General features: G+C 40.3%; 1 protein-coding gene across 5 annotated transcripts in view; it reads right to left on the minus strand.

Moving 5' to 3' along the window:
* The window catches only part of NEK10 (NIMA related kinase 10), a 263,826-nt gene that overhangs the window by 141,677 nt on the left and 105,453 nt on the right, over positions 1–16,696 (minus strand). For all 5 annotated transcript variants that reach the window (XM_070777294.1, XM_070777296.1, XM_070777293.1 and 2 more), the window contains 3 exons: positions 16,273–16,318; positions 13,753–13,874; positions 13,508–13,610 (listed from right to left, as the gene is read on the minus strand). In XM_070777294.1, coding sequence (XP_070633395.1) covers positions 13,508–13,610; positions 13,753–13,874; positions 16,273–16,318 — 271 coding nt within the window. The remainder of the gene's footprint in view (positions 1–13,507; positions 13,611–13,752; positions 13,875–16,272; positions 16,319–16,696) is intronic.

Consider the following 16,696-nt stretch of genomic DNA (forward strand, 5'->3'; position numbering starts at 1 on the left):
TCTGGATTCCTTTTATTTCTCTTTCTTCTCTGATTGCTGTGGCTAAAACTTCCAAAACTATATTGAATAGTAGTGATGATACTGGGCACCCTTGCCTTGTTCCTGACTTCAGGGGAAATGCTTTCAATTTTTCACCATTGAGGATAATGTTTGCTAAGGGTTTGTGATATATAGCTTTTATTATGTTGAGGTATGTTCCTTCTATTCCTGCTTTATGAAGAGTTTTTATCATAAATGGATGTTGAATTTTGTCAAAGGTTTTCTCTGCATCTATTGAGATAATCATATGGTTTTTATCTTTCAATTTGTTAATGTTGTGCATTACATTGATTGATTTGCAGATATTCCAACCAGTCCATTCTAAAGGAGATCAGCCCTGGGTGTTCTTTGGAAATAATGATGCTAAAGCTGAAACTCCAGTATTTTGGCCACCTCATGCGAAGAAGTGACTCAATGGAAAAGACTCTGATGCTGGGAGGGATTGGGGGCAGGAGGAAAAGGGGACGACAGAGGATGAGATGGCTGGATGGCATCACCGACTCGATGGACGTGAGTTTGAGTGAACTCTGGGAGATGGTGATGGACAGGGAGTCCTGGCATGCTGTGATTCATGGGGTCGCAAAGAGTTGGACAGGACTGAGTGACTGAACTGAACTGAACTGAAAGAATCCTTGCATTCCTGGGATAAAGCCCACTTTGTCATGATGTATGATCTTTTTAGTATGTTGTTGGATTCTGTTTGCTAGGGTTTTGTTAAGGATTTTTGCATTTATGTTCATCAGTGATATTGGCCTGTAGTTTTCTTTTTTTGTGGCATCTTTGTCTGGTTTTGGTATTAGGGTGATGGTGGTCTCATAGAATGAGTTTGGAAGTTTATCTTCCTCTGCAATTTTCTGGAAGATTTTGAGTAGGATAGGTTTTAGCGCTTCTCTAAATTTTTGGTAGAATTCAGCTGTAAAGCCATCTGGTACTGAGCTTTTGTTTGCTGGAAGATTTCTGATTAGCTTCGATTTCCATGCTTGTGATGGGTCTGTTAAGATTTTCTATTTCTTCCTGGTTCAGTTTTGGAAAGTTATACTTTTCTAAGAATTTGTCCATTTCTTCCAAGTTGTCCATTTTATTGGTATATAGTTGCTGATAGTCGTCTCTTATGATCCTCTGTATTTCTGTGTTGTCTGTTGTGATTTCTCCATTTTCATTTCTAATTTTGTTGATTTGATTCTTCTCCCTTTGTTTCTTGATGAGTCTGGTTTGTCAATTTATCTTTTCAAAGAACCAGCTTTTAGTTTTGTTGATTTTTGCTATGGTCTCTTTTGTTTCTTTTGTATTTATTTCTGCCCTAATTTTTACAATTTCTTTCCTTCTACTAACCCTGGGGTTCTTCATTTCCTTTTCTAGTTGCTTTAGGTGTAGAGTTAGGTTATTGAGTTGACTTTTTTCTTGTTTCTTGAGGTAAGCCTGTATTGCTATGAACCTTGCCCTTAGCACTGCTTTTACAGTGTCCCACAGGTTTGGGGTTGTTGTGTTTTCATTTTCATTCATTTCTATGTATATTTTGATTTCTTCTGTGATTTGTTGGTTACTCAGAAGCATGTTGTTTAGCCTCCATATGTTGGAATTTTTAATAGTTTTTTTTCCTGTAATTGACATCTAATCTTACTGCATTGTGATTGGAAAAGATGCTTGGAATGATTTTAATTTTTTAGAATTTACCAAGACTAGATTTATCACCCAGGATATGATCTATCCTAGAGAAGGTTCTGTGTGCGCTTGAGAAAAAAGTGAAATTCATTGTTTTGGGGTGAAATGTCCTATAGATATCAATTAGGCTTAACTGGTCCATTGTATCATTTAAAGCTTGTGTTTCCTTGGTAATTTTCTGTTTAGTTGATCTAGCCATAGATGTGAGTGGGGTATTAAAGCACCCCACTATTATTGTGTTATTGTTAATTTCCCCTTTCATACTTGTTAGCATTTGTCTTACATATTGCAGTGCTCCTATGTTGGGTGTATATATATTTATAATTGTTATATTCTCTTCTTGGAGTGATCCTTTGATCATTATGTAGTGTCCTTCTTTGTCTCTTTTCACAGCCTTTATTTCAAAGTCTATTTTATCTGATGAGTATTGCTACTCCTGCTTTCTTTTGGTCTCCATTTGTGTGAAATATCTTTTTCCAGTCCTTCACTTTCAGTCTGTATGTGTCCCGTGTTTTGAGGTGGGTCTCTTGTAGACAGCATATACAGGGCTCTTGTTTTTGTATACATTCAGCTAGTCTTTGTCTTTTGGTTGGGACATTCAACCCATTTACATTTAAGATAATTATTGATAAGTATGATCCCATTGCCATTTACTTTGTTGTTTTGGGGTTCAAGTTTATACACCTTTTCTGTGTTTTCTGTCTAGAGAAGAACCTTTAGCATTTGTTGGAGAGCTGGTTTGGTGGTGCTGAATTCTCTCAGCTGTTGCTTGTCTGTAAAGCTTTTGATTTCTCCTTCATATTTAAATGAGATTCTTGCTGGGTACAGTAATCTTGGTTGTAGGTTTTTCTGTTTCATCACTTTAAGTATGTCCTGCCAATCCCTTCTGGCCTGAAGAGTTTCTATTGAAAGATCAGCTGTTATCCTTATGGGAATCCCCTTGTGTGTTATTTGTTGTTTTTCCCTTGCTGTTTTTAATATTTGTTCTTTGTGTTTGATCTTTGTTAATTTGATTAATATGTGTCTTGGAGTGTTTCACCTTGGGTTTATCCTGTTTGGGACTCTCTGGGTTTCTTGGACTTGGGTGACTATTTCCTTCCCCATTTTAGGGAAGTTTTCAACTATTATCTCCTCAAGTATTTTCTCGTGGCCTTTCTTTTTGTCTTCTTCTTCTGGGACTCCTATGATTCGAATGTTGGGGTGTTTGACATTGTCCCAGAGGTCTCTGAGGTTGTCTTCATTTCTTTTAATTCTTTTTTCTTTTTTCCTTTCTGCTTCATTTATTTCCACCATCCTATCTTCTACCTCACTTATCCTATCTTCTGCCTCAGTTATTCGTTCCCTCCAGAGTGTTTTTGATCTCATTTATTGCATTATTCATTATTTATTGACTCTTTTTTATTTCTTCCAGGTCCTTGTTAACCATTTCTTGCATCTTCTCAATCCTTGTCTCCAGGCTATTTATCTGTAATTCCATTTTGTTTTCAAGATTTTGGATCATTTTTATTACCATTATTCTGAATTCTTTTTCAGGTAGACTCCCTATCTCCTCTTTTGTTTGGTTTAGTGGGCATTTATCATGTTCCTTTACCTGCTGAGTATTTCTCTGCTTTTTCACCTTATTTAGATTGCTGTGCTCGGGGTGCCCTTTCTGTATTCTGGCAGTTTGTGGTTCCTTTTTATTGTGGAGGTTCTTCCCTGTGGGTGGGGTTGGACGAGTGGCTTGTCAAGTTTCCTGGTTAGGGAAGCTTGCATCAGTGTTCTGGTGGGTTGAGCTGGACTTTTTCTCTCTGGAGTGCAATAAAGTGTCCAGTAGTAAGTTTTGAGATGTTTATGGGTTTGGTGTGACTTTAGGCAGCCTGCATATTAAAGCTCAGGGCTATGTTCCTGCATTGCTGGAGAATTTGCATGGTATGTCTTGCTCTGGAACTTGTTGGCTCTTGGGTGGAGCTTGGTTTCAGTGTAGGTATGGAGGCTTTTGGATGAGCTCTTATCAATTAACGTTCCCTGGATTCAGGAGTTCTCTGGTGTTCTTGGGTTTGGGACTTAAGCCTCCTGCCTCTGGTTTTCAGTCTTATTCTTACAGTAGCCTCAAGACTTCTCCATCCATACAGCACTGATGATAAAACATCTAGGTTAATGGAGAAAAGATTCTCCACAATGAGAGACATCCAGAAAGGTTCACTGAGTTACATGGAGAAGAGAAGAGGGAGGAGGGAGATAGAGGTGACCAGGACGAGAAGAGGGGGAATCAAAAGGGGCAAGAGCAATCTAGCCAGTAACCAAATCCCTGTGTGCTCTCCACAGCCTGAAACACCCAGAGAGGTTCACGGAGTTACACAGAGAAGAGAAGAGGGAGGAAGGAGATAGAGGTGACCAGGAGGAGACGAGGCAGGGTCAAAAGGAGAGAGACAGATCTAGCCAGTAATCAGTTCCCTAAGTGTTCTCCACAGCCCAGAACACACAAAGAGATGCACAGAGTTGGGTAGAGAAGAGAAGGAGGAGGGAGGAGATAGAGGTGACCTAGGGGAGAAAAAAGAGAGTCAAAAAGGGGAGAGGACGATCAAGCCAGTAATCACACTCCGAAGTAAAAATGGGTATGGAAGATTGGATTCTTAAAAGTACAAAACTGATAACAAATACCAAAAAGCAAAAATCTAGAGTAGAAGTTAAACTCTCAAAAATACAATATTAAAAAAAAGCAAAACAAAACCACAAAGATTATAAAAAATATATATGAAGTTTGCTTTAAAAATAGGGTCTGGTTTTTTGCAAGGTAATAGTAGGTTATAAAAATGAAAATTAAAGGAGTAATAGAGGACTTAAAACTAAAAAATTAAAAAAATAATAATAATAAAATATATCTAGGAATTTCTCTGGAGCTGTTGCAGGCAGTGTGAGGTCAGTTCAGTTTTAGATAGTTCCTTGTTCCAGCTTTACTTCTCAAGATCTATAGGCCCCTTCCAATGTAGTTGGTGCTAACTACAGGGTTTTAATCTGTTGCACCTGTCACTTCCAAAGTGGTTCCCTCTCTTTGTTTTAGCTTCTTCTGTTTGCTAGTCTCTTCAGTGTCTAATTTCCCCCCTGACACAAGGGGGTGAAGGTGGTCACTTATTTAGGCTCACTTGTTCACTCGTGCTGTGGAGAAAGAGGTACACTGCAAACAAATATCACTGGCATATGTGGGGAGAGCTCACAGTGTCTCAGCCACACTGGGTTTGCCCCGGCTCACGGTGTGTGTGCTTTCCCGGTCTACATTGCTCAGGCTTCGGGTTGCTCTGCAGGGGAACTGTCTAAAGTGGGCCCTGGATTGCGTGCACTTCCCACGTCTAAGCTGCTCGGGTTCAGGTTCTTGGGTATTCCACAAGGGCGCAGACTTGGTTGGGCCTGTGTTTTGTGCCCTTCCCAGGTCCAAGCAGCTCAGGCAACCAGGTGTTTGGTGAGTGCTCTCTCCCCAGGTGGGGGTGCATCTTATCACCTCCCCGGTCCCAGCAGCTTAGTTTCCTGGGTGTGCCATCTCAGATGTGCCATGTGTCTCTTCTGGGGAGCTGATCTCTGGCTGCAACCCTCCCGGTGTATGTCATCCATCCAGGATCCCAGGAAGGCTTGGTTGGCAACTGGGAACCTGCTTGCAGTTTGGTGGAGGATGCCATCTCTGGGGCCGAGTGTGCTCCTTTCTGGCTGTGGCTGCTGCCCGTCTGCCCCCTGCCTCCAGAGGGGGATGGGCCCGTCTGCTGCTAGCTCTCATCTGGTATTCGCTCAGTCCTTTGTCCTGTGAGCGGGCCAGCAGTGTCTTAAGTTTGGGCTTTTCACGGGAATGTTCTCTCTCTCTCTCTTTTTTTCTCTCTCTGGCTATCCCACAGTTTGGGTTGCTATCTCACGTTAGCTCCCTCAGATTGCCCTCAGGGCATTCAGGCCCAGTCCTTACCCTAAGCAATGCGACTGTGCCTCCCTGTTCAGCCCCCACTTGCTGGTGGTGGATGCAAGTGTCTGGGCTACTCCTCCACTGGGAACTGCCATTAGGTACATAATCTGTGGGTTTTATTTATTTATTTTCCCTCCCAGTTATGTTGCCCTCTGAGATTCCAAAACTCCCCACAGACCTGCCGGTGAGAGGATTTCCTGGTGTTTGGAAACTTCTCCTCTTTTATGACTCCTTCCCCGAGACATATCTCCATCCCTAACTCTTTTGTCTGTCTTTTTATCTTCTATACTTTGTCCTACCTCCTTTCAAAGACAGTGGGCTGCCTTCCTGGGTACCTGGTGTCCTCTGCCCGCATTCAGAAGCTGTTTTGTGGAATTTACTCAGCATTCAAATGTTCTTTCAATGAATTTGTGGGGGAGAAAGTGTTCTCCCCGTCCTATTCCTCCATCATCTTCTGTATCTTCTTTGGTGAAGTTCTTGTTCAAAATTTGGTCCTTTTTTTCCATTGGGTTGTTTGTTTTCTTATTATTGAGCTTTCTTATTGCTTGTATTATTGATACAAATTCTTTGTTAAATAGATGACCTACATATATTTTCTCCCAGTCTGCAGCTTGTCTTTTCATTCTATTAATAATATCTTTCATAGACTGTAAGTTTTAAACCTCAGTGAAATTCAATGAATTTTTTTCTTTTATATGTAATGATTTTGATGTTATAGTTAAGAAATATTTATCTAACTTATGTAAAACAGTCCAGACTATTCTGCTTAAGGGCCACAGAGAGAAGAGGTCCAGGTGAATAAGAGACCAAGTTCCAGCCAAAAGTCAGAACTAATTGCCGGTCATGTGAGTGAACCTTCTTTGAAGTGGACTCCCAGGCCAAGCACCTTCCTTGGTAGCTCAGCTGGTAAAGAATCTGCCTGCAAAGCAGGAGACTCCAGTTTGATTCCTGGGTCGGGAAGATCCCCTGTAAAGGGAGCAGCTACCCACTCCAATAGAAATGCCTGGAGAATTCCATGGACAGGAGCCTGGCAGGCTATAGTCCATGGGTCGCAAAGAGTCAGATACAACTGAGTGACTTTCACTTTCTTTCCCAGGCCAAGTTAAGACTTCCAATGATACAGCCTTGGCTCACAGCCTGTCTGAAACTTCATGAGAGACCCTGAGCCAGAACCATACAGCAAGGCTGCTGCTGGATTCCTGACCCTTGAAGTGGTGAGAAAATAAATGTGTGTTCTCTTAAGCCACTAAGTTTTGTGGTAACTGGTTACACAACAATGGATAATTAACACAATCACTATCGCCTAGTTCAGGCCTCCGTGAACTCTCCTGAACTGTACTGAACTATACTTTCTAAGCAGACTCCCCACATCCATTACTACCCTCCAAAACATAATTCTCCAAACCAGCGCTACAATCTTTGAAAAACCTAAACCAGTATCACTACTTAGAGGTTAAAATCCCTCAAAGGCTTCTGATAAATACTAAGAATAAAGACCAAACTCTTACCAGGCATAAAAGATGGTATATAATCTGGTTTTTCAGAAAGGGCTTTGAGAGGGTAACAGGCAGGAAGGACAGGAGTCTCCAAATGGAGGAAATAAGCTGCAAGTGTCAGACATTTTTCTTATCTCTCTCTTAAGCAGCAGGAGGAAACAAAAGTGTCATATTTTTTCCCTTCTCTACACAAATTTAAAAAGAGGTTTCTCTTAAAATTCTGTGTTGCCATGACACCTGGTTCCACCAGAACTTTTCTCAAACCTTGAGATAACCAATGCATTTTTCTTATGGAAATGTTTGTCTTAAGCTATGTTAATGTACTACGTATGTACCCTAGACTCTGTCTTCAAGTCGGTTCCACCTAAAGGCTCAGAACTGACTTGACAAACCAGTATGTTATACTCATACACTGTTCTCCTAATCTATGTTAATGAAGGCTATATATTTGTATGAAATCTGCCTTTCTTCAAAATTCTTGTCAATCATTTTATGGCCTGGGATGACTCAGTTCAGTTCAGTTCAGTCACTCAGTTGTGTCCGACTCTTTGCGACCCCATGAACCCCAAGACACCAGGCCTCCCTGTCCATCACCAACTCCCAGAGTTTACCCAAACTCATGTCCATTGAGTCGGTGATGCCATCCAACCATCTCATCCTCTGTCATCCCCTTCTCCTCCTGCCCTCAATCTTTCCCGGCATCAGGGGCTTTTCTAATGAGTCAGTTCTTCGCATCAGGTGGCCAAAGTATTGGAGTTTCAGCTTCAACATCAGTCCTTCCAATGAACACCCAGGACTGATCTCCTTTAGGATGAACTGGTTGAATGTCCTTGCAGTCCAAGAGACTCTCAAGAGTATTCTCCAACACCACAGTTCAAAAGCATCAATTCTTCAGTGCTCAGCTTTCCTCACAGTGCAACTCTTACATCCATACATGACCATTGGAAAAACCATAGCCTTGACTAGATGGACCTTTGTTGACAAAGTAATATCTCTGCTTTTCAATATGCTATCTTGGTTGGTTATAACTTTCATTCCAATGAGTAAACATCTTTTAATTTCATGGCTGCAATCATCATATGCAGTGATTTTGGAGCCCCCAAAAATAAAGTCAGCTACTGTTTCCACTGTTTCCCCATCTATTTCCCATGAAGTGATGGGACCAGATGCCTTGATCTTAGTTTTCTGAATGTTGAGCTTTAAGCCAACTTTTTCACTCTCCTCTTTCACTTTCATCAAGAAGATCTTTAGTTCTTCTTCACTTTCTGCCATAAGGGTGGTGTCATCTTCATATCTGAGGTTATTGATATTTCTCCCAGCACTAGGTTGGTCACCAACCTAGTGTATATGTGTATATATGTATCTAGATCTACATATATTTATTCATAAGTACATGCATGTGCGTGCTCCGTCACTTCAGTTGTGTGTGACTCTTTACAATCCTATGGAATGTAACCCACTAGGCCCCTCTGTCCGTGGGATTCCCCAGGCAAGAATAATGAAGCAGGTTACCATGCCCTCCTCCAGGGGATCTTCCTGACCCAGGGATCAAACCCAAGTCTCTTACGTTTCCTGCATTGGCAAATGGGTTCTTTGCCACTAGCGCCACCTGGGAAGCCCTCATAAGTATACGCTGCTGCTGCTGCTAAATCGCTTCAGTCATGTCCGACTCTGTGCGACCCCACAGACGGCAGCCCACCAGGCTCCCCTGTCCCTGGGATTCTCCAGGCAAGAACACTGGAGTGGGTTGCCATTTCCTTCTTCAGTGCATGAAAGTGAAAAGTGAAAGTGAAGTCACTCAGTTGTGTCCAATTCTTAGCAACCCCATGGACTGCAGCCCACCAGGCTCCTCCATCCATGGGATTTTCCAGGCAAGAGTACTGGAGTGGGGTGCCATTGCCTTCTCCTCATAAGTATATACATATACTTTATTCATATATACATACACACACATACATACGTACAAACACATACAATTCAGTCAATAAAAAGACTGAAATCTTGCCATTTTCAATAACATGGATGGACCTTGAGGGCATTATACTAAGTGAAATAAGTTAGACAGAGAAAGACATACTGCATAATTTCACTTACATGTGGACTGTAAAAAACAAAAACAAATCAAGCTCATAGATACATAGAACAGACTGGTGGTTGCAAAATGCAGAGGATAGGGAATGGGAGAAGTGGGTGAAGGAGGTCAAAATACAAACTTCCAGTTCTAACATAAATAAGTCCTGCGGATGTCATATACAGCATGGTGACTATAGTTAATAATACTGTATTGCATATTTGAAAGTTGCTAAGAGAGTAGATCTTAAAAGGTTCTCAACACAAGAGAAAAAAATTAACTATGTAACATGATGGGTGTTAACTTGGCTTATTGTGATGATCATTTTATAATGTATACAAATACCAAATCATTATGTTGTTCACCTGAAACTAAAAGAATGTATATGTCACTTATAACTCCAGAAGTTTTTAATTAGAAATTTAAAAAAAATAAAAATGATAATTTCCAAAGCACTCTTTCTTAGTAAAGTACTAGAAGATACACTTTGGCAAAATAAGGGAGTTATAAAAGAAAGAGAAGTCCAGAGGATGCAGGAAATAGAGGCTCTAACCAGAAAAGGAGCAGGGAGTTCCCTGGTGGTCTAGTGGTTAGGGTTCAGTGCAGTAGCCCAGGTTCAATCCCTGGTCAGGAAACAGATCTCACAAGCAGCACAGTGTGGCCAAATTAAAAAAAAAAGAAGAAGAAGAAGACCATGAAAGTTCCAGGACAACAGCTGTGTAACAGACCTAAAGTTAAACTCAGTCTATGTTACAACAGACAACTACAGAAAATGAGTATCCAAGAGAAAAAAAAAAACTGAGAGTAACTGTCTTGTCTGACCATGCGGAAAATAGACAAAGAAGACTTTTATATTCCTTTTAGAAGATCTGGGAAGAAGAAATGAAAGTACACAGAAAACTAGGAAAATTAAAAAAAAAAAAAGAAGGCAATTATTAACTCTAAGAAAAACAAAAGGCCTATAAGGAAGGAGAAGTAATCAACATTGAACAATAGTTACACAGTAGTAATAATGTAAATACTGAATACTGATTTAACCCATAGTTGTGCCATAAATTGGAGAAGGGAATGGCAACCCACTCCAGTATTCTTGCTTGGAGAATTCCATGGACAGAGAAGCCTGGTGGGCTACAGTCCATGGGGTCACAAAGAGTTGAACACGACTGAGCAACTTTCACTTTAACACTATGCTATAAATATATTGCAGGATGGCAGGTGGGGAAGAAGAGAAAACAAGAAAATTGAATCCTCAACTATCATAGTGATAGGCACTCAGCCATATCTGACTCTTTGTACCCATGGACTGTAGCCAACCAGGTTCCTCTGTCCATGGGATTTTCCAGGCAAGAATACTGGAGTGAGTAGCCGTTTTCTTCTCCAGGGGATCTTCCCAACGCAGGGATCAAACCCACATCTCCTATATTACAGGTGGATTTTTTACTGTCTGAGCCACCAGGGAAGCCCAAGAATACTGGAATGGGTTGCCATGCCCTCCCTCCAGGGAATCTTCCCAACCCAGGGATCCAATCCAGGTCTCCTGCATTGCAGGCAGATTATTGGCTGAGCCACCAAGGAAGCCAATGGAAAACCAAATACCAGAAAATAGAGCTAAAAAAGAATGAAAAGTGGTTGTTTTAAGGAAATGGAACTGAGGGTTGCAAAGGGATAGGTTTTTCTTTACAAGATTTTTAGCACTATCTTATTTTGTAAACCATTTTGATGTGTGGTACTGGTTAAAGAAAATAAATATAAGAATTACTTGAAATAAGTTTAGACAGAAAATAAATCAGACTACCACAATAAAAGATTAACCTCAATGTATTTAAATGTAAGAAAATGGGACATAGCATTGGCTAGACTCAGAAAATATGGTCTGAAAAATCACCTTTAGAAAGATTAAATAGATCCATTAAACTATTAAGCATCTGTTTAATAGTATTACTGTTTGGTATGAAATTCAAACACACAATTAATCATAATCCTTATTAGTTTATACATTAAAATATCTACAAGCATACAAACATTAAATAGTAAAAATTTTTAAAGAAGTGAAGTCGATCAGTCGTGTCTGACTCTTTGAGACCCCATGGACTGTAGCCTACCAGGCTCCTCCATCCATGGGATTTTCCAGGCAAGAATACTGGAGTGGGTTGCATTTCCTTCTCCAGGAGATCTTCCCAACCCAGGGATTGAACCCAGGTGTCCCACATCATAGGCAGATGCCTTACTGTCCGAGCCACCAAGGAAGTCCTAAAAAAAGATTCTTAAGGAAACACAAGTACAATTCATAAAAAGAAAAAAGTAAAAAGCTTACAATAAACAAAATTATAATTAACTTCTAGATTAAGTAAATTAAATGTGTATTCAAGATGAAGAGTCACAATTATTTGACCTCATCATATATATCACAAAGCATTGTCTTGAAATATTACCAAGTAAGTTTGCACTGAAGATTTTGATAGAGCTTCTGTTTGGGGATTTTTTAAAACTGATGTAGCATGCTCTAACCAAAAAACAAAATCTGGACAGTGAATCTAATCATCGTTACTGAGGATGTGGTTATGGTAAAAGCCTACATTTGAAATTGCCTTCACAAGGAATCAGATTCTTCCCAAACTAAGAGACTCAGCTTTAAAACGTTGTCAAATCTCTTTCAGGTTTCCCAGGTTGTGTGAGTGGTAAAGAACCCTCCTGCCAGTGTAGGGAGACACAGGTTCAATTCCTGGGTCAGGAAAATCCCTTGAAGGAGGGCATGGCAACCCATTCCAGTTTTCTTGCCTGGAGAATCCATGGACCTAGGAGTTTGGCAGGCTCGATCCAAAGGTTGCAAAGAGTTGAATACAACTGACAAAACTTAGCACACACACATGCAGGCACGCACAAATGCCTTTCACATCAGTAAAACTTAGGAGAGGATCTCCTAAGTTGGGTGCCTAAGGCAATTCACTAGGCAGGGGAGGGGTGGGAAATATCAAAATCTCTATCTTGAATTTTAATGCACCCCTTTGCATGTTATTTCTGTTGACGTCATGTACTATAGAATAATTATACAGTGATATGTGTATAGCATTTATAAATAAGCATACATATGTTGCCCCTTCATGGATCACAGCCTTGTCATGGCAAAGGTGCTAGCACAACTGAATGAAGCTGGGAGTCACCAAGATGGATGGGTCATACTGAAGAGTTTGGACAAACAAAATGCTGTCCACTGGAGAAGGAAATGGAACCCACTCCAGCTGAACAATATGAAAAGGCAAAAAGATATGATGCTGGAAGGTGAGACCCCCCAGGTTGGAAGGTATCCAATACACTACTGGGGAAGAGTGGAGGGCAATTACTAGTGATGGTTATAGATTAATACCATCACCAACTCAATGGACATGAATTTGAGCAAACTCTAGAAGATAGTGGAGGACAGAGGAACCTGACATGCTATAGTCCATGGGGTTGCAAAAAGTCAGACACGACAGTTACTGAACAACAATAACAACAACAATACATGTATTGGCAGTGTGTTATCAAAAGAATTTACCAGTGGAAGGTCACGATCACAAATATTTCCAGAACACTGATTTAGCTATCTCTCCCTACTTGTAGTGGGCGAACCACCTAGAGTAGCTAGTGTTCATGAGTGAAGAGGACAGGGGAAAGCTAATATATCATTCTAAGCTAAAAAGCTTATTTTATGATTGAGAAATTACAACTGTGGGGGAAAAAACTAAGTTTCCCACTTGCAAAAATTTATATAACATTAAGATAACCTGCTACACTTGAAGATACTGTGATATAAAGTAAACATGTTGAAGTATACAAACGGCTAGATTTTTTACAGTTCTTCATATGCTTATTGGTCACCCATGTCACAGACTATGTTAAAACAGTACAATAATGTGTTCATGTGGTAGTCATAAAAGCCTTTGTTGATGAAGAAGTATTCTACAGAAAGGAAAAAAACCCTAGAAACCATTGCTTTAGGAATTAAAGGCTCCAGCATCCTAAGAGTATTTTATTCTCTCATACTGAGAACTTCAAGAACATCAAGAACTTCACTAGTCACTGTCCACTATAGTACCCACTAGTCCACATAGGGATACTTAAATTAACTAAAAGTTAGTAGAATTTAAAATTCATATCCTCAGTCACAGTAGGCACATTTCAAGTGCCCAATAGCCACACGTGGCCAGTGGCTGCTGGACCGGACAACACAGACAGAGAATGCACCTATCAGTGTGGAAAGTTCTGTCCAACTACTCTGCCCTAGAATAATATTCAGAGACTCTCAAGCTGAAACTTTTCCGATTGAATACTTACTGACGGTCACTCTGTCCTTGTCCCCCAGCATGATGTTGTTCGGCGTCAGGTCTCTATGGATGATCCTCTTCTCCTTGTGCAAGTACCGAAGAGCCAAGCACAGCTGCAAATGGCAAACGACAAGCAAAGGTTGCTTCTGTGCTATACACGGACAGACCGCCACTCACAACCACTGCACACACCCCTGGGAGGTCAGCTGAGACCTGTACTGTTTCATAGGGAAAGTTAATGAAGATGAACGATACCTGTATAAATATTTTCCATAGTCTCTCTTCAGCAAAATGATGTCGTTTTTCCTTCAAAGAACTGAAATGCTCTCCAAGAGGGGCCCCTTCTATAAGTTCCATAACTATATACAGCCTATCATCTATATATGAAAAAAGAAAAGGTAATAGAAAATTAAACTCAATAGAGACATTTTGAAAGAACTTATAAACTAGAATCCAAGCTTCCCAGTGGTTGTTCAGGGCACACACATCACAGAAGAGTCAGGGATGTGGTTTCACTCAGCTGGAAGGTCAGGGCCCAGGGGGCTCTGGGGGACACTGTATCTCTTTCAACTACAGGCAACCCCCTAGCATCAGTTTGCGCTGGCAAATGTTATCATTTTCTACTTATCCCAGGATGTGGAAGGGCTGAGGACCACCAAAGAGAAGCAAATGCTCCCGTCACGGAGAATTCCCTGAAGCACAGGTAAACCCATCTCTCCACTCAGTGGTCTAAAACTTACACTTAAATCAAACTAGACATTCAGAAAAGTGTTTTACATTTATTGTTCTTCAGCCTCATACATTTACCTTACAGTGTTTTACAGCGAAATCACATCATGGTTTAGAAATAAGCGCGTTGGATATACCACCCATGATGGAAAATCTCAGCCCCTGACAAGGACTGAGAAAGCTGGCCTTCTCCAGATTGCAGCTGATGGACCCCAGGAATCTCATAACTGACTGGCTTTGCCTCTTTCCTTTGGATGTTAAGAAACAAGTAAATTCTACTTTCTCTTCCAAATGTTAATATGGAACTATTAACAATAGTACGTGATATGTATCTTCTGTAATGTTTTGGCTGTATGTAAAATATGTATGGGCTTCCCAGGTAGCTCAGTGGTAAAGAAATTGTCTGCCAATGCGGAGTCGCAGGTTCAATCCCTGGGTCAGGAAGATCCCCGGGAGTAGGAAATGGCAACCCACTTCAGTATTCTTGCCTGGGAAATCCCATGGACAGATGAGCCTGTCTGTGGGGTCACCAAGAGTCAGATACAACTGAGTGACCAAACAACTAACTTTAGCTTTATTTTTAATTTTCTCACCTTCTATTTCCTTTTATCATGATTTCCTAATCTATTTCTACATATTTTATGTATTTTTAAAATCACTTTCAATTCTTTTCAGAAGAAGTAATGTTATTTTGTTTTCAAATTAAAGTTAATGGTATCACTTCAGCATAAGTCAGAAGCCAGTCTAGACCTCTTTATTATGGGATGTGCACTAAATTATGGGAAATTGTTCTAATATCAAGAACAAATGGCCAAGGGAGCTGGATTTGCTGTAGGTTTCACCACTGAGTTCCTCTGAGTCAACCAGAGGATGGGAAAACTCATAACCCTGCCAGGTTTGTACAGCACTAGGCAGTGGCACCCACTCCAGTACTCTCGCCTGGAAAATCCCATGGACGGAGGAGCCTGGTGGGCTGCAGTCCATGGGGTCGCTAAGAGTCGGACACGACTGAGCGTTTTCACCTTCATGCACTGGAGAAGGAAATGGCAACCCACTCCAGTGTTCTTGCCTGGAGAGTCCCAGGGACGGGGGAGCCTGGCGGGCTGCCGTCCATGGGTCGCACAGAGTCGGACACGACTGACGTGACTTCGCAGCAGCAGAACTGATAGGGGCTTCCCTGGTGGTGCTTAGTGGTAAAGAATCTGCCAGCTAATGCAGGAGACATGAGACATGGGTTCAATCCCTGGGTAGGGAAGATCCCTTGGAAGAAGAAATGGCATTCAAGTTTTCTTGCTGGGGGAATCCTGTGAACAGAGGAGCCTGGAGGGCTATAGTCCATGGGGTGGCAAAGAGTCAGACACAACTGAGGATCTGAGCACAAGCACTGATAAAGAGGCAGTGAGGAAGCCCCTTCATGTGGAGACTTATTTTGAAATTTCACAAGTGAAGCACATCAGGTGTATTAAAATGTATATTGCTTCAGTCAAAAGTTCTATTGTTTTTAAAAACAAGTGACTGAGTTTGGTTTTATCTCAACGTTTTGATTCTGTATTCCAGCATCCTAAAGATGATGCAGTCAGGGTTACATCACCACCTTGTGGCAATTACCTGAACTTCAAGAGAAAGAAACCTCAAAACACCCAGCCCAATTTGTTTGAGGGGAAGAGGGTGGAAAAAATCATCTGATTTAATAAAAAAAAAAAAAACACACCTTTTTATTTTTTCTTAAATAAGCCACCATCCTTTTGTTTTATTTTCTCCTGATCCTACTAAAGGCTTTTTGTATATGAAAATAGCAATATTTAGTATTTTGGTTTGTTTGTGCAATCTTATATAGAGAGATCTAAGTATTTTATAAGCATATTTTGATCTTTGACTATCAGTGTTTCACTGATCAAGAAAGTGATGAAAAATATCAACTATCATATATATAACAAAGAAAAGGTAGAGAAAAGAGTTGATTAAGCTTCTTTTGTAACATTTTTTAAAAAAATATTTAAATAACATAGATACTTTATTAGAAATATCACGAAAACTCATACTTACTTTCCAGAAATGTTTTATAATAGCGTACAACATTTGGATGATAAAGCTATAAGAAAATAAATAACAAACATTATACCTACTTCAAAATATAAACTTGTTTTCACAATTTAGTTGGATTCATATTTGAAAACAACAAAGAAATTATCCTGTTTACATTTATTTATACAACAAAGCATTTCAAAATATCATCTTATTTTTCATGATTATTTATTTGCTGCTTACAAAACTATTTTGAAAACAGCAATCTCCTATATAGCCTTATAAAATAGCAATAAAAACTGGTTCTGCTTTCTCACTTAATTTAACTAAAATGGAGGATTATAGAACTGGAAGCTATCTTAAGAATTCATTTAACACTCCCTGCTCCAATACCACAAACAGATTGCACTGAGGAGAAAATTGAAATGAAACAATTAACTTTGAA

Source organism: Bos indicus, chromosome 22 (assembly GCF_029378745.1).
Source record: "Bos indicus isolate NIAB-ARS_2022 breed Sahiwal x Tharparkar chromosome 22, NIAB-ARS_B.indTharparkar_mat_pri_1.0, whole genome shotgun sequence".
NCBI lineage: Eukaryota > Metazoa > Chordata > Mammalia > Artiodactyla > Bovidae > Bos > Bos indicus.